General features: G+C 55.6%; 1 protein-coding gene across 1 annotated transcript; it reads right to left on the bottom strand.

Annotated features, from left to right (window-relative positions):
• Window positions 1–10,500: 10,500 nt before the first annotated feature.
• NMRK2 (nicotinamide riboside kinase 2) lies at window positions 10,501–14,564 on the bottom strand. The gene is made up of 7 exons (XM_079702823.1): window positions 14,524–14,564; window positions 12,661–12,751; window positions 12,045–12,093; window positions 11,804–11,960; window positions 11,382–11,453; window positions 10,899–11,005; window positions 10,501–10,626 (listed from the first exon to the last, which is right to left on the bottom strand). Exons 1-7 carry the CDS (start codon window positions 14,547–14,549, stop codon window positions 10,541–10,543), a joined length of 588 nt encoding a protein of 195 aa, XP_079558949.1. The 5' UTR covers window positions 14,550–14,564; the 3' UTR covers window positions 10,501–10,540.
• Window positions 14,565–24,747: the final 10,183 nt, after the last annotated feature.

Raw genomic sequence — 24,747 nt, 5'->3', positions numbered from 1 at the left:
TGGACAGGCCCACGTGGCAAGGAACAGCCAGGAAGCAGCGAAGCCCACCGACCACGTGAGGGGTCCTAACAGTGGGCCCCTCCCTAGTCGAGCCTTCGGATAAAACCCAGCCTGGATTGACACCTGGATTGCAGCCTCCTGAAGGACCCTGAGCACAGGACCCAGGTAAGCCAATCAAGACTCCTGACCCACAACTGTGAGATGATAACGTGTATTGCTTTAAGGCACTAGGTTTGTGGTGCTTTGTTACACAGCAGTAATTGAGTCATGCTGATGAAGGTGTGCTGCATCCACTTACAGGTTCACCGAGCAATTCAACTCTCGCTTCCCCTCTTTTGGTACCCTGTCCCTCTGCCACGCCCTCAGCCCCTTTTCTTTCAGGGGTGTGATTGGGGGGGTGCATGTTAGCACCTTCTGCTCTGAGGAGAGTGGGCCTTCCAGCAGGTCTGCAGAGTGAGGGCTCCCCACATCTGTTTTTTTTTTTTGTTAAAAATATTTATGTGGTTGCACCAGGTCTTAGTTGCAGCACATGGGCTCAGTTGCAGCACACGGGCTCCTTAGTTGTGGCATGTGAACTCTTAGTTGCAGCATGCATGTGGGATCTAGTTCCCTGACCAGGGTTGAACCCGGGCCTCCTGGATTGCGAGGACGGAGTCCTATACACTGCACCACCAGGGAAGTCCCCCCTGCGTCTGGTTTTGCTCTTAGGCAAAATGGAAATGTCTTCTTGCCTGCTTCTTGAGACTGGTGCTGGGGGAATGAACCGTGGGAGCCATGAACCCTGTCCCTCCAGCTGGCGAGAGTCAGGCTGGACCTGCCCCGAGGTTCGCTTAGGGTTTGGCTGCCATGTGCGTGAAGCTCATTGCAAGGAAGGTGTTGAAAGCCCGTGTTTATCTCAGAGCAAAGCTTACGCAGAGGATGGCGAGTGAGGGAGGCTGGGCTTCCACCGCCGGCTCCGCCCCAAAACTGTGGCGATCCCCCTCCCTGCCTGCCGCACAGTGGTGGTGCCCCCCCACCCCCAGACGCTATGAGGAGTAACCGGGAACCTGGAGAGCACTGTGGAAGCTGATCAGGTCAGAGGGATGAGACCTCAGACCAGCAGAGCTCGTGTCCCCGGGCAGGTCAAGCTCTCCAAGTGGACATGGTGACACCAGCTGCAGAGAAAGTCGGCAGCGGGCACAGGGGTCACGATCATGCCTCTAGAGCCACTCGGCCCTACACCCCCGCCGCTGGGGAGGGGAGAGGGTCTGGGAGGGCTCAGATTTTGGGCGGTGGACAGAGTCCAAGCTTTATTAGATTGAAGTCACGAGGGTCAGAGAAGGTCAACATCATTATCGCTTAGGTTCCAGCTTGATCTGGTGGCTGAGTTCTTGAGGGGGCTTAAATTTGGCAAAACAGGGACTTCCCTGGCGGTCCAGTGGTTAGACTTCATGCTGTCAATGCAGGGGGCACGGGTTCCATCCCTGGTCAGGGAACTGAGATCCCGCTTGCCTGCGGCTGGCAGTAAATAAATAAATTTGGCAGAACAGCTCAAGAAAGTGCTTCTGGTGAGTCTTTACAACTGATTTATTATCTTTGCTATTGTTACTTCTCTTGTCTGATAACAGTCTTTTATCCCTGCATTCTTTTGTTTCCTTAAGCTCATTAATTATTGAGACCTGTTCAGGGACAAACACTGTGGCCAGGCTTAGGTCCCAGAATGGCTTAGGCCAAAAAATGGCTTCTCTGATGGCAAGAAAGCCGCGTCTGATTCTGTTTCTTTGGGACCCCTACCGTATCTGCTTAAATCAGCTCCCTCAGTCCAGGGTGCGTCACTGGTGAGGCAGCCTGGGGCTGTGGCAAAATGCCCTCCCGGGCTGGGCAGGAACAGACCTGCTGGTCATGGTTGGGCTGCTGAGCCAGAGGCTCTTGGGTCAGTGACTTGTATTTTTTTTTTTTTTTTTTTTTGGCCGCACTGCATGGCATGCGGGATCTTAGTTCCCTGACCAGGGATCGAACCCGGGCCACGGCAGTGAAAATGCCGAGTCCTAACCACTGGTCTACCCAAGGATTCCCAGTGACTTGTGTTTCAACTGCCTCCTTGTCACCAGTTAGAGAGGGCGGGAGTCCCACTGCGGGGTAAGGGGTGGCTGGATGCAGGACGTCTGACACGGACAGATGAGTAGATGGCTCTTTATTAGGCACGAGGAGAAGGACGCCGCAGGCCCCGCAGGGCACTTGGGGCGCAGTCAGGAGCAGAGTGTGCGGGCAGCCTTTAGTGACAAGAGGATGAGGAGGATGTCGCTGCCTTGCTTGAATCATTCTGCGGGCTGGCAGGGCAGTGACAGCAGGAGCCCAGCCGGTCCCTCGGTCCCTCGAGAAGGAGGGCCTTGGGCTATCCGGCCTCATCGGCGGCAGCTGTGGGGGACCCTCCGTGTTTTCCTAGCGCGTGAGATTCGCCCTCAGTCGAGGCCTTCACCACAGCTCGCATTAGTCACGCGCCGTCTGCAAAGTGAGTCAGACAGGCCTGGGTTCGATGCAGCCCAGTTGGGCTCCTGGCTCTCGGCAGACACGGCACCTCTGTGTGTGTGCCAGCTTTGTCCTTAGGGACTGTGGTTCCTAGGGTGGCAGCGAGGGTTAGAGGCAAGGGTGTGTCAGGGTCCAGCACACCCTGGGCACCTCCTCACTAAGTGTGTCTTGTTAGATTCGGGGGCTCGGGCGCAGGAGTCACCAGGCCATGCTGGGTCCCCTGCAGTGCTGCCTGCCTCTCGTAGGGCAGAGGGCTGTCCTTGCGCCACCTGTCCTGCCCAGGGGCTGCGCGCCCACAGCTGCTGTGCTCCTGACCATACTAGGGCAAGAGGCGGCGGCCGCTATTAATAACCAGCGGGGCTGCCAGGGTACGGGGTGGTCTATAAAGCCAGACCCACCAGCCCTGAGAGGCTCCTTCAGCCCCCGAGACCTTTAGCCCCCCTGTTGTACAGAGAGAAAAAGAAAAGTAAGTACTGAAACCATCCCCTTGTCCCTCTACCCGGCCCCACTCGGTGGCCTGAAAAGTGAGACACAGAACAGTGGTGAAAGACATACCCCATGCAAAGGACGTCTGAAACACAGCCTTGGGGGCACTTAACCGGCCCAGGTGGGAAGAGGGAAGTGGTGGGGGGTGGGGAGGAGGAGGAGGAGGAGGGGGCTGGGACTTCTCCTCCCTGATTCTCCTTGTCCTGGAGGGGAGAGAGCCGGGGACCCCTGCCCTGGCCAGGTGACCCCAGGATGCATGTGTGTCTTGCAGTGATGGCCGTGGTGCCGGCTCCCCTCGGGGAGTGCACGGCTTCCTCCCTCCCTCCCTCCCCCTGCCACCCTGACTCCCCCGGTGTCCCCCACCCCACACCCCGGGGTTTTGCATTTTTGAGGGTCCCTGTATGGGAGGACTTCCAGACCCCTCCGGAAGTGAGCCCTGTTTGCATGATTGAAAGTTGCCTCTGCGCCCCCTCCCCTCCCGGGCTTGTTGAAGAGAAGCTTAAAGGGAACGGGGAGGTGATCAGGACATTTCTTGGGCGCCCCAGGTTCCCTCCAGAATGTGCTGGGAGGACTTGGGGGGGCTCCTGAGTGGCAGCGGAGGGCATATGGCTGCCCCTGTCTGTGCCGGTCAGCCTGCTCCTCCCCCAGGCACTGGCTGGCCCCCTAGTCTGCCCCAAGGATGCCCCCTCAGGGGCCTGGCAGACAGGGCACCTGAGGTGCAGGCAGCCTTTGGAGGTGACCGCCCTGGCCCTGTTGGGATGTGGGTAGGGCAGGCAGGGTAACTGCTGATTAAGATGGCCGCTGAGTGCTACTTGACGTGAGTGGCAAGTGCTTGGGGTTGGGGGGGTCCTGAAATAGAATGAGGAAAGGAGGGCCCCGGGAGCCGGCTCTGCAGCCTTGCCCCACCACCTGGAGCCTCTCCCTCCATCTTTCTCCCCTGACAGCTGTTAGGACATTTGGAGAAGGGCCCCAGGGCAGAGCTCTGGTGGGGGGACTGTCCAGGGGCCCACATGAGGACGCTTCACATGGAAGGTCGCCTGTCTGTATGCGGTGAGCTGGGGTGGGGTAGGGTCTCCCTGGCAGGGCTTCCAAATTGGGGTGGCCTCAGAGGAGCCAGGTTCCAGTGAGAGGCCCGTGGGGTCCCGCCCACCCGCCTGGGCCCCCAGCAATCCCGAGGCCACACCTCCTCCCCCACGGAGTGAGCTCCCTGGTGCCTTAAAGACCAAAGATCAGGGGTGCGGGCAGGCCAGGCCAACTTCCCGGGGGTGGGGGATGACTTGGCCCAGGAAAGTGTCAGCCGCGGGATGACTGGCACGTGAGTGTGTGTGTGTCACGTGGGTGTGTGTGTCAGGGTCTGTCCCATCCTGGGCTCTCAGCCTTCCCTGCACATCGAGTCCCACTCGGGGCGCCTCTAAGGGGTGGTTTTTTTTTTTAATTTATTTTTTAATTTGTTTTTGTCTGCCTTAGGTCTTCATTGCTGCGCGCGGGCTTTCTCTAGTTGCGGTGAGCGGGGGCTCTTCGTTGTGGTGCGTGGGCTTCTCATTGCGGTGACTTCTCTTGTTGCAGAGCACGGGCTCTAGGCACACGGGCCTCAGTAGTTGTGGCACGAGGGCTCAATAGTTGTGGCTCACGGGCTTAGTTGCTCTGCAGCATGTGGGATCTTCCCGGACCAGGGCTCGAACCCGTGTCCCCGGCAAGATTCTTAACCACTGCGCCACCAGGGGAGTCCCGGGGGGATAGGGGTTTGAGCCAATTCTCTGCCCTTAGTCCAGGGTGTCTCCCTTCGGCACTGCTGACATTTGGGCTGGATTGTTCTTGGCTGTGGCCCCGTTCTGGGCGCTGTGGGGTGTGGAGCAGCATCCCTGGCCCCCAGCCCCTCGATGGCAGGAGTCCCCCAGTGTGACAACCACAGATGTCCCCAGACATTGCCCAGTGTCCCCTGGGTGGGGGGCAGAATCGCCCCCAGTTGAGAAGCACTGACCTGAGGTTGTTCTTGGCCTTGAGCGTTCCGGGAAGGTGGAGTGCTTATCCCTGGGCCTCCCTGGGATGGTTTTAGGGGAGGGATGGGGGGCAGGCATTCTTAGTGTTTGTAGCGACGTGCTTTCAGGAAATTCAAGGTTTCCCATCCACAGCAAGGCCATGAAGTTTCCTCTTCCAACGAATTTAGTTAAAATCAATAAAATGAGCGAGACTCATAAAGAAAACTAATAAATACCATAGTAATTATAGGGGAGTCTGCGGCCCCAGCCCTGTCACGAGGGTGGGAGGAGAACGAATGGCCTCAGAAGGGACCTCGGAGGGAGGCACTGGGGGCATCGGGAGCTGGGGGGCCTCCTCCGGGCCCGGGGTCGCAGGGGAGCCTGGCGGTGACTGGTCCTGCCGCCAGCCCAGGCAGGACGGTGGGCACAGCTGCGTCCCATGCGCACCAGCCTGGCCTGGAACCCTGTCTCCTTCCTTTGTCTGTGGTCTGCGGCTAAGGGACTCCACCTCCGGGAGCCTCAGTTTCCTCATCTGCGGAAAAGGAGTAGGTTGTACTGGTCACAGGAGCATGGGAGACAATTCCCAGCCCCGCCCCCCAAACACCGGACAGGGGTCCAGCAGGTGTGAGTGCCCTTCCCGGGGTTGGGGGCCGACCTGGGGCTCCTTGTCCCAGTGAGTGGCAACACCTGCCACAAAAACCCAGCAGCAACAGGCATCCGAAGCCCAGGGGAGGACGCTGAGGCGCAGGTGGCACGTTACCTGCCCCGGGGATCTCTCTCTAGGAAGGGGCTGAGGCGGCCGGGTTCTGGAGCCACCCACTCACGCTCTGGGCTGCCCGGTCTTAGGGTGTCCCGTCCTGGGGCCTGGGGAGACCTCCGGGCACTGACCTAGGGGGTGCTTGGTGGACGTGACAGGGGCACATCAGGTTAGTCTTGGGGTTCTGTCTGGGGAGGGTCCTGGGGGCTGCAGGAAAGGCACAGGTTAGCCCAGCTGGAGTCCACACTGTGCCCAGAGCTGCCCAGCCAGGGGCAGGTGGGGCCGGATTCACTGGGCCCATCAGGTGGCTGTGAGAGGAGTGAGAGAATCTTCCCGGGATACGGTTAGGAAGACGGAAGGCGGATAGGGCGAGGGTGAGCCACCTGGCACGCCTCCTAGGCTGGAGATGGTCCTGGGTCAGCATTTGACAGACGTGTTCAAATCTCAGCTCCACTGAGTGACCTTGGGCCGGTCCCTTTCCTCTCTGAGCCCTAGAGAGGTGGGTCATAGAATAATCCGACCACTCAAGGTGGTCGCCCCGATCAGGGTGACAAACTATCTCAGTTTGCCTGGGCCCGACCTCTCCCAGGATGGGGAACTTTCAGTGCTGAAACTGGGAAAGTGCTGCGCAATCAGGATGAGGTGGTCCCCCATCCTGCTACTGTTCTCATAGTGACCGAGGTGTCTGGTGGCTGGGCAGAGTTCTGGCTGCCCTGGAGCCACCTCTCCTGTGTCCCTGTCCCATCCTGGACTATTTTGGGCCTGGTGACCAGAGGATCAGCCTCACCGTGCTCCATGACTGTGACAAAGGGCAGGCCTTGGCAGGCTGTCCGAGGCTCCCTCCATGCCCTGCACCAGCTCCCACCTGCCCTCCAGGACACAGTGGGCTCTTCCTGCCACCCTCCACCCCAGACCTTGCATACACTACAGCCGTCAGCAGACGCTGCAGGAAATGAGTGATTTCGGCCGTGCGGACATGAGGGTCTCTACCCCAGCCCCCCAGCTCAGCCGTGTAGCTTGAAAGCAGCCACAGCTGACACGTATTCAAGTAGGCGTGGCTGCCAGCCAAGACAACTTTATTTATAGATGCTGAAATTTGAATTCCATGTAACTTGCATCTGTCACGAAATTTAATTCTTGTTATTTTTTTCCATGACCATTTAAAAATGTGAAGCCATTCTTAGCTCGAGGGCTATACAGAAACATGCAGTGGGCTGGATTTAGCCCATGGGCCATACTTTGCTGCCCCAAGTACTACACACCCAATAAACATTTGTTGAGTGAATAATGTTTACTGCCCCGTTAAAGCAGGCACTAATTTTTAGCGTGACAGTTAACGTGCTGTTAGTGAGTATATGGGCATTTGTACATTTTTGATTAAAGTCACAAGTGTTGGAAATGCCACCGAATAAAATAAGTCACATTGGGTGATTTTTTTTTGGGGGGGGGCTGCGAGGCTTGTGGGATCTTAGTTCCCCAACCAGGGATTGAACCCAGGCCCTCGGCAGTGAAAGCATTGAGTCCTTCTGGACTACCAGGGAATTCCCTTTTTTTTTTTTTTTTTCTTATCAAGGCCCAGAGGACTTTAAAAAACAGCTTTATTGACATAGAATTAACATACCATTCAATTTATCCATTTAATGTGTAAACTTCAGTTTTGGGGGTATATTCACAGGGTTGTACAACCATCAACTACGATCAGCTTGAGAATATTTTGGGAATTCCCTGGCGGTCCAATGGTTAGGTCTCTGCACTTTCACTGCCGAGGGCGCAGGTTCAACCCCTGGTCTGGGAACTAAGATCCCACAAGCTGCGTGGCACGGCCGAAAAATGAAAAAAAAACTTGAAAATGTTTTATCCCCACTAGGAGCCACTCCCCACCCCTCCCCAGCCCCTGGCAACCAGGAGTCTGCTTTCCGTCTCTCTGGATTTGCAGGGTTGGTCCTCCCGAGGCCTCTTTTTCCCCTGGCTTATAGATGGGCATCTTCTCCCTGTGTCCTCACATGGTCTTCCCTCAGTGTGTCCCAACTTCTTCTTATATGGACACCAGTCATACTGGATTAAGGCCCACCCTCACGACCCCATTTTAACTTAGTGACCTCCAAATGCAATCATACTCTGAGGTACTAAGGGTCAGGGGCTTCAACATACGAATTCACCCCATAATAGTGTCGTTTGCTTTTTGGTTTTGTTTGTTCGAAGCAAGGAGAGTCTTAACAGATTCAAATCCTGCTCAAACATACCAGGACATGGTGTTCTGAGCCATTAGGTACACAGCTTGTCAATGGCCTGGGAGAGACGGGAACCCAGCCCCTCCTGACTCTCGGCGTGTGGGCCATTTCACCTCTGTTCTGCAGCCCCCGGCAGACTAGCAGATATGGTGACCAACCATCTCGGTTGGTTGGTTCTGAGGGATTTCTGGGGAAGCAGGACTTTCCATGCTAAAGTAAAGGGATGGGAATTCCCTGGCAGTCCAGTGGTTAGGACTTCGCGCTTTCCCTGCCGAGGGCGCAGGTTCAAATTCCTGGTCGGGGAGCTAAGATACCGCAAGGCACGCAACGTATTTAAAAAAAAAAGTAAAGGGAAAGTATTTGGAAAATAGGGACAGTTGGTCACCTTACTAGTGATCTGCACTGGGTCTTCAGGTTGGTGGGGAAAGGGCTGCATGAGGCCTTAGCTGAAGCTAGTGCCAGGGATGAGCCCCAGCCCCAGCGGGGCCTCCCGTCTCTGCTGCCATCCATCTGTCCATCTGCTTACCGCTCTCTCCTTTGTGTTTTGCTCTGTGCTGGGTTGTGAGGCCACAGGGGCAAAGGGCAGTGGTGATTGCACCGCTAGGTGATTTCTGTTGGCAGGAAGGCTGTGTTTAGAAGGGGCAGCAGCCCCAGCTGGGGCACAGGAAGCAAGCAGTTTCCCGGGAGCCTGGGACCCCGAATCCAGGGCAGGACAGGACGTGTAGCGCCGACCTGCTGCCCAGCCCGTTCTGTGGCGAAGGGCAGGGAGCCTTGGGGCACACAGAGACCCCACTCCATGGATGCCACTGCAGGAAGCTCAGAGGACAGTGGGAGTGTTGTGTGGCAAGTGAGGGGCAGGGCTCTGGACACCCACACTCCTCGCCCCACAGCTGCCTTGCCACCGACTGCAAGTACAGCATGAAAGCACACAGAACCCTCACTGTCCCTGTGCCCTGATCCTCCCTCCCTGCATCCCTTCCTTTTCTTTTTATTGAGGTGAAATTTCCGTAACATACAATTAATCATTTTAAGTGAACAAGGCAGTGACAGTTGGTGCATTCACAGTGTTGTGCAACCATCCATCACCTCTAATTCCAGAACATTCCATCACCCCAAAAAGAAACCTTGTCCCTATCATCAGTCACTCCTGCACCCCCCGCCCCCCCGCTTCCCCCGAAGCCCAGCCCCTGGCAACCATGAGTCTACTTTCTATCTCTGTGGATTTGCTGGTTCTGGACATTTCATATACGTGGAATCATACAGTGTTGGTCCTTCTGTGTCTGGCTTATTTTACTGAGCATCATGTCCTCAAGGTCCATCCATGTTGTACTGAGTGTCAGACTTTGCTTCTTCCTAAGGCTGTGTGTGGATGGACCACGTTTTGTTTATCCATCCATCATTTGATGGACTTTTTAGGTTGCTCTCACCTTTTGGCTACTGTGAATAGTGCTACTTTGAATCATTCATGTACAAGTTTTTGTTTGAACACCTGTTTTCAATCCTTTTGGTTATCTTCTCTAGGAGTGGAATTGCTAGGTCTTATGGTAATTGTTTTTTTTTTTTCCCCCATAATTTCGAAATGTTCAGTGGCTTTTCCAGAACTGTCTACACTTCAGGTTTTTCCTGCCCTTCTGGACTGAGTGGGGTGGGTGGCTACAGTTCCACGGCTGGCCCTGGGGTATCACCCTCAGGTCAAGGGGTACCCTGTCCTCCTCCTGTCTCCCCTACTCCGTCCACCCTCCCCCTCCCTTCCCTGTCTTCAGTCTCCACGGGAGCCTTCCAACCTCCCCTGGGCAAAAATAACAGGGTCTGAGGAGACCTGAGTTCAAATCCCAGCTCCCAAGCCACTGACCATCTCTGAGCCTCAGTCTTCCCATCTGTGAAATGGGTGTGTACGATAAACTGCCTCACCAACATTCTAGGGAAGCCTCAGGGAGATGTGGTTCCTGGGACAGGGAGTGTGTCCTTACGAGCATCCTGGGTCATGAGAAGTAGGTGTCAGCTCCAGTCACAGAGGAGGCGCCGGGGTGCAGTGACAGCGGGGCTCAGCTAAGAGCCAGGGGCACCCTCAGGCTTGGCTGACCTCCCAGCCCCTGCTCTGGGCCGTACTGCGCTGTTTTTTGAAAGCTGGCAGGAAATTTCCTTTTTGAGGAAGCTAGGCCCAAAGACCCTCAAGCAGCCACCCAGGGTCACATTGCCATGGGTCCAACAGGTGGAGACTGTAACTGCCCAGAGCCCTCGGTGTCGCCCCCCCAATGCCACCAATGCACCAAGGAGACGGGGCAGGAGGGTCCCTCTCAGCACCTCGAACACAACAGGCTGGACCCCAACGACTAAAAAACAGGATCAGGTTTACTACGTAAGCCGCCATCGAGGTTACAGAAGCATCTCAGGACAGAATGCCCGGGCCCTGAGATGCTGGGCTGTGAGTGGGGCCTCCACTCTCATATGTACAGACTTCCCCAAAGGGAAATGGTCACGCAGTGTCTGGCTGGGATGCCGCCAGCCTGGCCGTACTGTGGCCGGAATTGTGTCTGGGTCCCTGCATTGGGGGCTGGGCCCCTCCTCTCCAGCCACACCTAGGAGCGGTTCAGAAGCGAGTTCTGAATGTCTTCCAGGACTTGGTGGAAGAGCTCCTCGCGGGACTTCATGCCGTCCAGGTACACTGAAATCAGAAAGGCCACAGTCAGGGGCCCTGGGGGCCCAACCGCGGCCCGGGTCACTGGGGCTGCCGCCAGGAGACGGGCGGTCAGCTCACAGAGGACTGGGGGACTGCTGGTCAGGAGGAAGCTGGCCTGCAGAGTCAGCCTGCAGGAACAGACCAGCCTCTGGGGCCCAAAGTGAGAGAGACTGGTGGTGAGACTCGAGGAGGGACTTTCAGGTTTCCCAAATGGTCCCAGTGGGGAGGTGCTGGCCTCATCTTACTCAGGGACTTACCCACTTCCACGCCATTGGCCTCCATCTCCCTCTTATACTTCTGGTACATAGGCCACACGTGGCCGTCGAAGAGGCCGGGGGGGTCGGGGACCATGTAGCGTCGAGTACTGAGGCGGGAGATGGGCGAGAATGAGCAACACCCATGTCGCCCAAGGGAGGTGCCATGAGCAGAGCCTGGGGTGCAGGAACTAGGTCAGGGTGGCACCATTGAGAACGGGGACCCCACTGATTCAGGGGCCCCGTGCTGGGGCCTGGGTGCCCCAACTTCCAGCATTTTCCCCGGTGGGCCTGGGAGATGCCCAGGGTAGGGCATGGGTGGGCCACGCTCTCCAGGCCCCAGGCTATGGGCCTCTGGAACCCAGCACTGGCCACCCAGGTGCCTGCTGCCCGTCAGCCTGCAGCTTCAGGGTGGCCGTGTGTCCAGCAGGCATTACCCAGTTTCCTGGTCCCACCTGGGAATGCAGACAGGGCCCCCAGGCTCACCTTCTCCTCCACTTGCACTCTTCGTATGGGACGGTCAGGAAGTACCGTCGGCTATACAAGTCCACCAGGGGCCTGGCAGGGGTAGGGGACCCGGTCAGCGCCCGTGGGTCAAAGTACACAACCCCCCATGGCCTTGGTCTCCAGGGACATTCCTGGGTGATGAGGGCTGGTTGTCGGGGGGCGGTTTGTCTGGGCTGATTAGGTTAGGGATGAGTGAGGGGACCAGCATCGGCCAGCCTCCTACTATGCCCACATCAGCCCCCCACCCTGAGGATGGAATCCTCCCTCTCTCCCAATTTGGATGGGCCCAGAGAGGTACGATGTCCTGCCCAGGGTCACCCAGCAAGGTTGTCTGTCAAAGTAGAGACTTGGTGACCTGGGAGGGCCCGGATTGTCCGGGGCCCAGACCTGGAGATGCTCACTTGTAGCTGTAGAGAAGGAAGCCTTCCAGGATGAGGATGTGGGTGTCTGAGGCGTCCAGCTGGACACTGACCCCGTGGGCACGGGCAAACTTCCGGGGGCTGCTCATCCAGGCCTGCACGGTGCTCAGCATGGCCTCCATGTCCAGGGACTCCAGCACTGGGGGCGGGAAAGCGAGTGTTGGTGGGGTGGGGGCCATGGGGCAGCGAGGGCAGGGGGCGCGGGGCTGCCGTCCGTCCTTACCGTCCCACTGTTTGAAGCCGTCCTCCCCAACTGCTATTTGGTCTTGGGGCTGAAACAGAGGAGCCCAAGCCGCGGGCTCAGTGCCCACCTTCCCACCTTACCCCACCCTGGGGTGACAGCGCCTGGAGAGCCCCCAGTGAGGGTCTGGATGCCCCTGCCTGCCTCGGCCCCCTGCAGCTGATAGTCATAGGCTTCGAAGTCCCAGGCGGTGGGGGAGGGATCCAGGCTGGCATTCGGAACCCCTCCCCAACCTTATGACTGCTGGGACCAGGAGTGGGGGGATTTTGCATCTATGATCTAGTTACCCCCTCACCCTCCACAAAGCATCAAGGGCGGGCTCAGAGCCCATTTTGCAGATGGGAAAGTGGAGTTGCAGAGGTTAAAGGGTACCACCCAGGTGGCACGCACCCTCTGGGAACCGCAGTTTCCCCATCTGTCCCATGGGGAACGGGTGTGCCGTGAGAACGTGCCAGGCACGCAGTAGGTGCTCAGTAACCGAGATCGCCGGTCCCTTGATCTCCCGACTCGGGTTAGCCCAGGGTGCCCCGGGAGGGGTCTGCTCCCCTGAGTCTCCTTCTCGGGGCTGCCATCCCCCGCCCCCAGCCAGGGCAGCCACCTTGAAGAAGTCATCCTGGTGGATCACACAGCAGTTGGGCAGTGACTTGAGGAGGCTGTTGGTCAGTGTGGTCTTGCCGCCGTTGGTCATGCTGTGGAGAGGGCATACACGTGAGGCTGGCTGGGTCCCCTCTCTGGACCTCTCCGGGTCTGAGGGGCCCCCAGGATCAGACTCAAATCTAAAACACAGGCCTGTAGGGACTTTCCTGGTGGTCCAGTGGTTAGGACGCTGCGCTTCCACTGCAGGGGGCGCGATTCGATCCCTGGTTGGGAACTAAGATCCCACAAGCCAAGCTGCGTGGCCAAAAACAAAACAAAGCAAAACAAACACAGGCCTGTAAAACAGTAGAGCTAAGAGGGTATTTCTATTCATGTTAGTTCAGAGGAGGCTTTCTAATCAGCCGATCTGGGCTGCCTGGCCCACTACTGCCCACTGCCCACTAGGGCCAGGCACAGGCCTGTGCTCACCCGCCTGACGAAACAGAGAAAGGGGACAGAGGGTATGAAAACAAACAAACAAAAAAAGCGAACACAGTCTTGGCTGGGGTCATGGAAGCACTGCTTTCTGTGTTCAGACTCATCCAATGTTACTGCAAACCCAGGAGGTGGTGCCCGGAGCTCGAGAAAACCGAGGCCCACGTGTGACTTAGCCTCAGCAGGCCTTTTAAAAAAAGCCAAATTGTTTAAGCAAGTGCAAACTGGGGGAGAAAAAAATATTTGTGATAGGAAAATTGGCAGTTCACTGCAAAACCGGGAAGAGATAATCACCTTATGACAAAGGGAAAGGATTATTAAAAAAAGGAATGGGCAAAACTGGGTGACCACCTCATCCTGGTGTGCCCGGAACGTCTCTAGCTTTAGTGCTCAAAGTCCCAAATCCTGGGGACCCTTCAGTCCCAGGAAGAGCAGGACAGATGGTCACCCTAAGGACTCTGGACTGGGGCTGCTGAAGGACAGAGAAGGCTGTCAGGCCTTTCTGGAAATGAGTGTCCCCTTGACCTGGTTGTCCCTCTCCTAGGAATCAGGGGTGGAAAGCTGGGTGTGGAAGGGGGGGACCTGTAGCCGTTTAAAAGGGCCAATGGGAAAGGTGACCCCCATATATTAAGGGGAGCAGGTTAGAACATACCTGATGTTAATTTGACTTGTTGCTGAAAGACACACCGTGCCCTCAGGGCCGGCTACAGAACGTGCAGAAATGGAGGGCCCTGGTCTCTATTAGGAATTTCAAGAGGGTGATGGAGCATCAAACCAAGAGAGAGAGGACCCAGGGCGACCTCCCAGGTGGGAGCACCAAGCCAGCCCTGCTTATGCTAAATGCTTCCCGAGCATCATCTTAAAAAGGCCTGGTTACTGGTAATAAATCTCCGGGAAGTCAAGGCCCCTGCTTGGGGTCAGCAGAAGTGGCTGCAAAGGCAGGTGCCACACAGGGGAGTGCCATTCTGGGGACCCCGCAGCACCTGCCCACGTGCCTCCCTGGGGTCGGAGTTTCCCCCCCTTCCTCCCCTTCCCCCCCCCCCCCCAACCCCGCGCGCCTTAAGGAAGGTCGGCCTGGGCTTTATAAAGTCTTCTTTTCCCCCCTGAATCTAGTCAGGGGTGCGGCATGGGGAAGTGACTTCCATTTGGAAATTTTAAATTGGGCCCCGCGCCCGGCCCTGTGCCGAACAGAGGGCAGAGATCCCTCCCCGCACTCCGACCTTGGGCATCGGGTCCCTGCGACACCAGTCGCCAGGCAGCCCTCCATTCATTCCCCGGCCTCCTGCCCAGGCCACCTCGGCCCGCACAGGAGAGCACCCAGCCGGCCTCCCCCGCGAGGTCGGCGCCTTTGCCCCCGCAGGGCGGTCCGCCCGGGGCCCTGGACGCTCACCCTCCGATGCCCACAATGTACTTCATCTCCGTGCGGAGGGGCGGCGGGGACCGCGGTTGGCAGGCCAACTCCCGACTCCCTGGTAGCCGGCTGGGCCCGACCCCGCAGTGCGTCCCGACTTCATTGAGAAAACCCTGCGCCTTTATAGGCTGGGGCAGCCCGGAGGCCGCCCCCAGGGAGGCGGCCCATGGCCTATGGGGAGCGCGGCCGGCGCGGTGAAGTGGGGGGGCGGAGCGCTGGGGGCGCCGCACCTGTTCCCACTGGATGGAAATAGCTCCACGCTGTCTTTTGCCTAAATTAGTCACGGGTCGGCCGGGCAGGGGGGTGCGGGTGCAAGTCACCCCGCTGCCTCTTCCCCCCTCCTCCTCCTCCCCGCCTGCCCCCTCCTAGCCAGACTGCCCACGGGGCAGATAACCAGCCACACCTCTTCCCTCCCTAAAAATATCCAGCCCGGTGTGTCCCCTCACCTGACCCTGACATTAAGGCCGGTTCTGGGGGCTGAAAAAAGGAACTCACCCCCCTCCCCCGTCTCCAGCGACAGCAGCGGGCCAGCCCCAGAGGTTCCACACGGCAGGGGACTTCCTTTTCCAAGGGGGTTGATGCCAAGATGAACTTAAGCTTCGTTCTGGTGACCCTGGCCGCCAGGAAATCTCAGCATGACACCAAGGACTGTTCAGCGGGCGCCCACGTGAGGGCTGGCGTCACTGAGTTTGGCTTCAGGCCTCTCAGCAGCTAGGGGGTGGGGTAGGCAGGCCCCTGCTGATCCCCGCCCCGTTACTGACCAGATGGGACCACATGCCCCACCCCGCCTCCCCACCAGAGGAGACCTTTCGGTTTCAGGACCCCTTTTCCACTCTTGAAAAGGACTGAGGCCCCAGGGAGCTTTTGTTTAAGTGGCTTATCGTCATGGATAATATTTACCACGTTATACATTAAAACTGAGAAAAATTAAAGGTTTATTAACTTTAAAAAATGACAACCAGTGTCTTCCCTTGTAGTCCAGTGGGTAAGACTCCACATTCCCAATGCAGGGGGCCTGGGTTCGATCTCTGGTGGGGGAACTAGATCCCACATGCCACAACTAAGAGTCCACATGCTGCAACTAAAAAAAAAAAAAAAAAAAAAAAAAAGACAACTGATCACTACATGCTCATATAAACATAATACATATATTTTTAATTTTTTAAATTTATTTATGCTTGGCTGTGTTGGGTCTTCGTTGCTGCACACAGGCTTTCTCTAGTTGTGCGGAGCGGTGGCTACTTTTCGTTGCGGTGCACGTGCTTCTTATTGCGGTGGCTTCTCTTGTTGCAGAGCATGGGCTGTAGGCGTGCAGACTTCAGTAGTTGTGGCACGAGGGCTCAGTAGTTGTGGCGCACGGGCTTAGTTGCTCCACAGCATGTGGGATCTTCCCGGACCAGGGACCGAACCTGTGTCCCCTGAATTGGCAGGTGGATTCTTATCCACTGCGCCACCAGGGAAGTCCCAAATATAATATTTTTAATGAAAAATAATAACATTTTTAAAAAATAAGATTAAGGGTGTGGGCTTGATCAAATTAAAAATGTCTTGTGCATTGAACGACATTATTAAGAAAGTGAAAAGACAAAGCAGGGTGTGGGAGAAAATTTTTACAAGTCATATATTGATATATGGTAAGGGGTTACTAGCCAGAATATATAAAGAACTCTTACAAGTCAACAACAAAAAGACAAACGACCCAATTTAAAAATGGGCAAAGAATCTGAATCAACATTTCTTCAAAGAAGATATATTCATGGCCAACAAACCCATGAAAAGATGCTCAGCATCACTGATTATAAGGGAAATGCAAATCAAAACCACAGTGAGACAACACTCAGGCCTACTAGGATGGCCATAGTCAAAGAGATGGATGATAAAGAGTATTGGTGAGAATGGGGAGAAACGGCGACCCTGTGTGTTGCTGGTGGGATGGAAAATGGGACAGTCGCTGTGGAAAACAGTTGGCGGTTTTATGACCCAATTTCACTTCAAAGTGTCTACCCAAGAGAATGAAAACATATGACCCCACAGAAGCTTGTACATGAATGTTTATAGCAGCATAATTCACAGGAGCCAAAAGGTCGAAACAACTCAAGTGTCCATCCACAGGTGATGGATACACAAACTGTGTTCCATCCACACATGGAATATTATTCGGCCATGAAAAGGGGTGAAGCACTGACACTCACTACAACGTGGACGGACCCTGAGAACACGATGCTTAGTGAGAGAAGCCAGACACAGAAGGACACACAGTGTGTGATTCCATTGACGGGAAACGTTCAGACAGGCAGATCCACAGACACAGAGAGTGGGTTCCTGGTTGTCAGGGGCTGGGAGAGGGAAAATAGGGAGTGATTACTTATGTGGTGTTCTTCTGGGGTGATGAGAATGTTCTGGAATTAGAGGTGATGGTTGCACAGCATTGTGAACGCACTAAATGTCACTGAATCGTATACTTTACAATAACGGCTAGTTGTATATTATGTGAATTTCACCTCAATTAACAACAAAAAAAACTGAGAACCTTTCCAGCTACAATCACAGGGAAGGGACATGTAGCTACAGCAGAAGGTTCAGAAAGATACCCCGCTGCTGCCTGTGAGGATGGAGGATGGGGCTGTGAGCCAGGGATGCGGCACCTCTAGAAGCTGGAAAAGGCGGGAACTGATGCTCCTGTGCAGCCTCCGGAAGGAACCAGCCCTGCCCGCATCTTTTTTTTTTTTTGCAGTACGTGGGCCTCTCGCTGTTGTGGCCTCTCCCGTTGCGGAGCACAGGCTCCGGACGCGCAGGCTCAGCGGCCATGGCTCACGGGCCCAGCCGCTCCGTGGCATGTGGGATCTTCCCGGACCGGGGCATGAACCCGTGTCCCCTGCATCGGCAGGCGGACTCCCAACCACTGCGCCACCAGGGAAACCCACCTGCCCACATCTTGATCTTAGCGCTGTGAGACCCGTGTCAGACTCCTCACCTCCAGAACTGTCAGAGAATAAATTCATCTTGTTGAAATTTAAAAAAAAATTTTTTAGGTAGAAGAGTGATATTCTACATTTTTGCAAGTCTCTTTAATATCTGGTTTAGAAGGATTCTCACATCTGCTTGTCGTTCAGCCCATTTCCATAGTTGTCTCGGTTGATATATAGGAAGAAAACCCAGCTTCACACAGAGAGAGGAGGATTTTTAGCCTTTTTAGGTCATCATGGGTAGTCTTCTTTGTCCTATACCCGAACTGGACAGGTAGAGGTTTAGAAGGTGGCCTGTTCTCTTTCATTCTCTGCTCCATAAAAGGCCATTGGTCTACCTTTGCACTTTGTTTTATTTTTCATTTAATTTTAATTTTTGACCACACTGTGCGGCATGTGGGATCTTAGTTCCCCGACCGGGGATCCAACCTGTGGTCCCCTGCATTGGGAGCACAGAGTCTTAACCACTGGTCCGCCAGGGAAGTCCCTGTCTTTGCACTTTGAATGGATCTTTTGTTCATGTGTGATTTTGATCTTGAAGACCCCCTGAAAGGGCCTCAGCAACCACCACCCTCACCCACGCTGGACACACTTTAAGAACCCCTGGTTAAGAATCCTGCATTTGAATCTTGGTTCTGCCACTTGCCACCTGGGGGAGCTTGGGCCCCACCCTTGCCTCTCTGTGTCTCACCTGTTCTCATCTTTATAAAGGGAGGCTGCTGGCCCCAACCAAGGGAGGGAGGCTCTCTTTGGCCTTGGGCTTCCACCTCCAGGAGGCTTTATGAAGGGAGGATGCCCCCTGCCATCACTTACCTGTCCCTCAGCACCCAGAGCTGCTGCCACAGGGCCTTTGTACATGCTGTTCTCTCTTCCAGGAACCCCTCTCCTCTTACCCAATCCTCCTCCCCTGGGCTAACTTTGACTAAGCCATCCTGTGTCAGCTTGGACATCCGTCCCCTCCTCCAGGAAGCCTTTCTGGATCCCCATTCCCTCCCTCCACACTGTGAGTTCCCTCCGGGGCAGGCAGGGCCAGATGTGTCTTACTCTCTGATGTGTCCCGGGTGCCTAACAAGGGTGGGTCCACAAAAGGCAGAGGCTCCCTAAATGGTAGCAGAGGGAATGAATGAAACAGGGAGGGGCAGGAGATCTTTGAATCCAGCCTCCGGGTGAAACACAAGGGGATTTCAGCAAGAATCTGCTAAGTCAGTGTAGCCAGAATCCCCCCCTTACCCCTCACGTCTCCTCCTAGTCATTCTCTGTCCACTGACCGCACCGGCTCCTTGGCTGTGAACCTGCTTGCCTGTGCTGTGTTAGGAGTGGAGCCATTGCAACGGCTCCTGAGTACAATCCAGTTTTACAGCTTGAACTGTCTGGCACTGTTTTTTCTTTAAACCAACTACCTCTGTATGATGGCCAGAGGGAGGAGCTTTGTAAAAACCCAGACCAGGGGCTGTCTTTCCTCTGTTTCAACTCTCCTTTGGCACACGCCTCCCCATTCTTATTTGCATTTAAAAGAAGCACAGGGACTTCCCTGGTGGTCCAGTGGTTAAGACTCCACGCTTCCAATGCAGGGTGCTGGGGTTCGATCCCTGGTCAGGGAACTAGATCCTGCATGCTGCAACTAAAGAAAAAGATCCTGCATGCCGCAACTAAAAATAAATAAAATAAAATAAAAGCCCACTGTCCTCACGCCCAAGCCCTGCCCTGTCTGGACCCCCATGACCTCCCTCACCCCCCGATTCCACCGGCAGGACCCGCTGTGGCCAAGACAGCTGCTGAGGGCCAACCAGCAGTGGAGACAGAAAGTGATGGATCTTGTTGATGACTGGTTAATGGACTCACCTAGTGGCCTCAGGCAGGACTCGCCTGGCAGAGAGGTCAGGAGAGGTCACTGGGAGCAGTGACCCTCACTTCAAAGGTGGCCACCAGGGGCAGAGTGAGCAAATGGCCAAGACGGGGGTCTTGTCCACTGGCTCCCACCCCCTTCTCCCCCGTCCAGCCCCTTCTGGGTCTCAGTTGCCTCTCTTGGCAGCTCAGCGTGGCTGGACCTGTGCCACTGAGCTCCATCAGCTGCCCCGTAGGCAGGGGGAAAGCCAGCTCTGGGTGTGACCTCTGGCTCAGTTTCAGTGGCAAGAATTTCCTGGGAGCCTCTTTGTGGGGCATGCGGCCCAAGCCATGGGTGACGGTGACATGCCCAGATAGAGGCCCTGGCAGGGCACTGCTGGGAGGCCTCCTGGTCGGCTCACCCTGGCACATGGGCTCCCAGTGCAGACCTGCCGATCTTCCAACAGCCCACTGGTCCAAGGTTATTAAAAGTAACCATCCTGGGCTTCCCTGGTGGCGCAGTGGTTGAGAGTCCGCCTGCCGATGCAGGGGACACGGGTTTGTGCCCCGGTCTGGGAAAATCCCACATGCTGCGGAGCGGCTGGGCCCGTGAGCCATGGCCGCTGAGCCTGCGCGTCTGCGTCTGGAGCCTGTGCTCCACAACGGGAGAGGCCACAACAGTGAGAGGCCCGCGTACTGCAAAAAAAAAAAAAGTGACCATCCTGTCCCATAGGGTGAAACGTCCAGAACAGGCAAATCCACAGAGACAGAGAGTGGATTCCTGGTTGTCAGGGGCTCGGGGAGGGGTGGTGGGGGTGATTGCTAATGGGGACGGGGTCTCCTTTTGCGGGGATGGAAAAGCTCTGGACCGGAGGTAATGGCTGCACAACATTGTGAATGTGCTGAATGCCACTGATAGTAAAAATCTCCCCCCAGCACCCACCCTGCACTCCAGCCGCCCTTCATTTTCCTGCTCCTGGTTCACGCAGCTCTGTCTGGCCTCCAGGACTTTGCCCTTGCTGAGCCCTCCGCCGGGGACACCTCTCCGCCTGCCTGTTGGCCTAGCTAACTGCTACTTCTCTCTCTGGTTTCCAGTCACCGAGGACCCTCCCTCCAGGGACCCTTCCTGGACCTTCCTCCTGGTCCCCAGTGAGGCCCTGGTTCCCTGTGTCAAACTCCCCCACTGGGCTGGGAGCAACATAAGGGGTGCTTGGGCCCTGCGGGATCCCCAGTGCTCAGCAAATGGATGAGCAAGGTTTGCAAGAACACCCTTAGGATAATCAGAGACTCGGTGGGGTGGGAAACAGGGGTGGGTCCATCCCCTCCAAAGAGGGCACCCCCTGATCCCAGCGCCAGCTCTGCCATCTTCAACACCTCTTCCTCGCTGCATTCATGCCAGCTCGCCCCCTCTACTTGAGGCCCCCTCCCAGCCCCCGTGAAGCGACCTTCTCCGTGAAGGGCACCTCACTGGACATCAGAGGGGCAGGATGGCAGGGGCAGGATGGCAGAGGCAGATGGGCTGGCACCTGCCAGCTCCTGCCATCAACCTGATGGTGACTTTTTGTGGACCTCACACCTGTCCTGGCATCCCTGCCACCAGCAGGTCCCAAAATCCTGGGCGGGGACAACGGGAGGACTCCTCTTGTACCTGACATGGGAGGGTCCACTCTGACCCTTTGAGGGGCACAGCCCCCAATGTCCTGCAGCTGACAGAGGGTTGTGGGTCTCCAGCTGAGCGATGGGGTGGCTGGGGGTGGCACAGAATCAGACCTCAGACCAATCACTCAGGGTCCAGGTGACCCCAGGTGAGCCACATGCCCTCTCTCTGTCTCAGACCCCCCTCTCAATAACATGGGGCCTATGCTAGGTTGGACTCAGACTATTATTATTACTGCCACTGTTATTATTATTGTGATATTATGATTTATAATAAGAAACATAGTTGGACTTAGTTCCCAGTTCCCGGCACACAGCCCCTAAAACCCTTGTAATTTCCTACGTCAGAAGAGGGAATATCTTTTGTTATAATATATACTTTTCTTTTTTTGGAAATTTTTTTTCTTTGTCACACTGCACAGCATGTGGAACTTCCCCGACCAGGGATCTAACCCGTGCCCCCTGCCATGGAAGCGTGGAGTTCTAACCACTGGCCCACCAGGGAAGTCCCTTTTATGATAATATTTGGTCTTATGTCCTCTGTGCCTGAAATGGCTCCAGATAATAAAGATGAAGGAAGCATCCTTTACTTTCTTAACAAGCCCTTTCAACCACACCTGAGTTTATGCTACGAGGTGACTTTTGGAAATGCCCTATAACCACAGGATCGGGGCTGGTGGCCAGGGGACCCCACTGACCCTGGGATTAGAGGGATGGAACTTTCATCAATGGCCAGTGGTGTAATCCATCATGCCTCCATGAAAATCCCTAAACAATTTTTGTAGAGCTTCCGCTGGGTGGACACAGGGAGGTGCTGGGAGGGTGGTGCCCAGAGGGGGCGTGGAAGCTCCATCCCCTTCCCCACACCTTGCCTTGTGCATCTCTTCCATCTGACTATTGCTGAATTGTACCCTATTCTAGGACCTGAGACTGACTGGTGTCTGAAGTCGGGGCCGTCTTGTGGGGCTGAACCCATAGCCTGTAAGGTCTGCCCGAACCGGTAGTGTCAGGATTGAGATAAATTGTAGGATACCCAGCTGGTGTCTGCTGGGGATTGGAGAATTGCTTAATACTAGTAATTAATATTATTAACTTTGACTAAGTTTGATTCCAGAGAAGACTGGGGACAGGAAAGGAACCTGAATCACAGACAGGCAGAGCCAAAAGGGGCCTCGGGAAGAACCCAGCCAGGGCTCCCATTCTGCAGATGGGAGATAGAAGGAAGAGGATATAGGCCATGGCCCAAAGTCACCCAAGGTTGCCCAAGGTTGCTTGGCATTGAGCTGTGACCCCTCCCATCCCGTGAAAGCTCCTTCCTCTGCACCACGACCAAGACCAGTGCCACATCCCTTGGACGTGGACAAAAGTCACAAACCTCCCTTGTCAGTGATAGTTTATTTATTTCACATAAAAATCCCCCAAAGCTCATGGAAATGATGCCTTCATATCACGACAGTAATCAGAATGAATTGTTTTTGTTTTTAAAAACCACAAAACTCGCCGTCGGAAGGATGGGTGTGTGAACTACAACTTGGGCAGGGACTTACGATGCATCCCATGTGTCACAAGAGGAAAACTCAATGTTCCATTACAAGGAGGGCTCGACATCCGTTGCATTTCAGCCAAAAACTGCCCCGCAGATACAAATCTTTCGCAAAGCCGATTTCAGAGGGTGTGGGTAGCAGCCCTAGGTGCTACCGAGGACACAGTGGCCCCGTATGGATGGAGCTGTGCCTCAGAACTTCACACACCTGTGGACAGGTGGCCGACCTGGAGACAGCCACCCTGGGGGTCTCTTTCTATTCTGGAGGGGCTGTGAGGTTGGGTAGGGGTCCTTGGTTCCACTTGCCCGTTGTCTTTGTCTGCTGGTGGTCCGGAGGGGTGGTCGGTGGGCCACGGTGAACCAGGGGGTCCGTGCTGGAATTTCTTGTTATGCTGCAGGCTCCTCGAGGACGGGATGGGTCTGCCTCTTTCGTCCTGCTGTCGCCTCTACAGCCGCTCAGTAATTGTCGGGTTAGGTGGAATGCATCTGTTCCTATTGCGGGCTCCTTTTTCTCTTCCAGTGGAGCACTGGCTTTCCAGGAGTTATTGCATTTACTGTGGACTTGCAGGCCTCGCGTCCCACTCACCTGAGCAGAGCCAGCCACCTGAACCTGGAGTTCGGGGTGACCTGGCAGATGCCCAGGCACCTTTTAGAAAAGGAGGCGCTCTGGGCAGGGGTGGGGGACAAGTGGGCCCAGGATGGAGCGGCCTTTCGGAGGGCAGCCTGCAGAGGCCCATCCACCAGCCTCTCCTGCCTCAGCCTCCAGGTAACTCATCTGTGCCTGGAACACGGTCCCTGTCCTTTATTTGACATTTGGGAAACAGAGCAGAAACACAAATTAAAAAACCCCACCAGATTCCCAAATGCCCTGGCCTCACCGGAGCACTGCTGGGTTCCAGAAGATGCAGGCCCAAGGCTGCTTAGAAACCCCGAATTTTCCAAGGCAGGAGCCACTGGCATTTGGGGTGGGACAATTCCTTGACATGCAGGAAGCACTGCTGTCCCTTTCGCTCAGCACTGAACACCACTGGCTCCCTCCTGCCATTGGGATAACCGCAAAGGCATCCCCTTGATGTCCCAGGTGGAGAAGCATTCAACATCTCCTTTGAGGCCAAGAATCTCCTACTGGGAAATTATTGGGGGAGGGAGGGTCAACCAAACCTGGATGACACCCACTAAGAAGCCAGCTACAGAGCCAGCAAGAGGGGCCGGATGATGCACCTGCTCGACTTTTGCTCAGATTCATAGAGACTCTCAGGGTTGGAGGGGACCGCAGAGGGCCACTTTGTGCAAGTACCGTCCAGCCTTTTCTTGAATGCCTCTAGAGATGGGGAACTCACTCCCTTTAGCTCCGACCTGACTGGTGTTTCAACTGCATTAGAAAAATGTTTTTTTTGTCCTAAGGATATCTGCTTCCTTTGAATGCAGGTGGTCGTAGCATCCAGGCCGCTGGTTTTTATTCTCCCCTGTGACCTTTGTAACACTCGAACGTTCAGTACCCTGTATCTTCCTTTTTCTCGATCTGCGTTTCTGGGATGAACTTATTTCAGCACTGGCTTCTCGGCCTCTGTTCCTGGTGGGAGCCCAAGGGGCGCATGCCAACCCCGTGTTGTCGGGGGGATTAGGGAAGTGGGGAGGCTTGTTCCCTCGGTAGGAGGTATTGATCGGGATTGCCCTGTGGCATGGCCTCTGCATTCAAGGGGCTTGAGAATGTTCTAGATTGAGGGGGATGTGGTCTCACAACTGTAGAACAAGGATGATTATCAGCAGCCCTCACTGGTGCTGTGGGCTCTGATGCTCCCTAAGAAGGTGGAAGTTATAAGAGGCAAGGGGAGGGCTGTTCAAAGGAAAAGCTGTGAGTTCAAAGGCTGGGCACTGCCCTGGGGGCACGGCGCTGCCGGGGGTGCGGGCTGAGTTTCCAGGCCAGATGCCCAGGGCTGCGGGGGCCGTTCTGGCAGGAAAGGCACAAGAAGGAATCCAGACCCGGCCAGGGAGTCGATGGGCATCTGTGGCTCCAACCTGAACCAGGTGACAAGCAAGAGAAGGGTCCTGACCAGGATTCTGTGCAGTGGTGTGGTGGTGGTGGTGGGGTCTCTGAGGCCACCAAGGATGTACAGGCCATGCTCAACGCTTCTTGCTCTTCTTGGCCATGAGCTCATGAGTGTGGGAGGGTAGAGAACTGGGTCCTTTTCCAGAACGCACTAATACTGCATC

Source organism: Hyperoodon ampullatus (assembly GCF_949752795.1).
Source record: "Hyperoodon ampullatus genome assembly, chromosome: 4".
Taxonomy (NCBI): domain Eukaryota; kingdom Metazoa; phylum Chordata; class Mammalia; order Artiodactyla; family Ziphiidae; genus Hyperoodon; species Hyperoodon ampullatus.
Note: the sequence above shows the minus strand (reverse complement) of the source record. Positions and strands in the feature narration are given on the sequence as shown.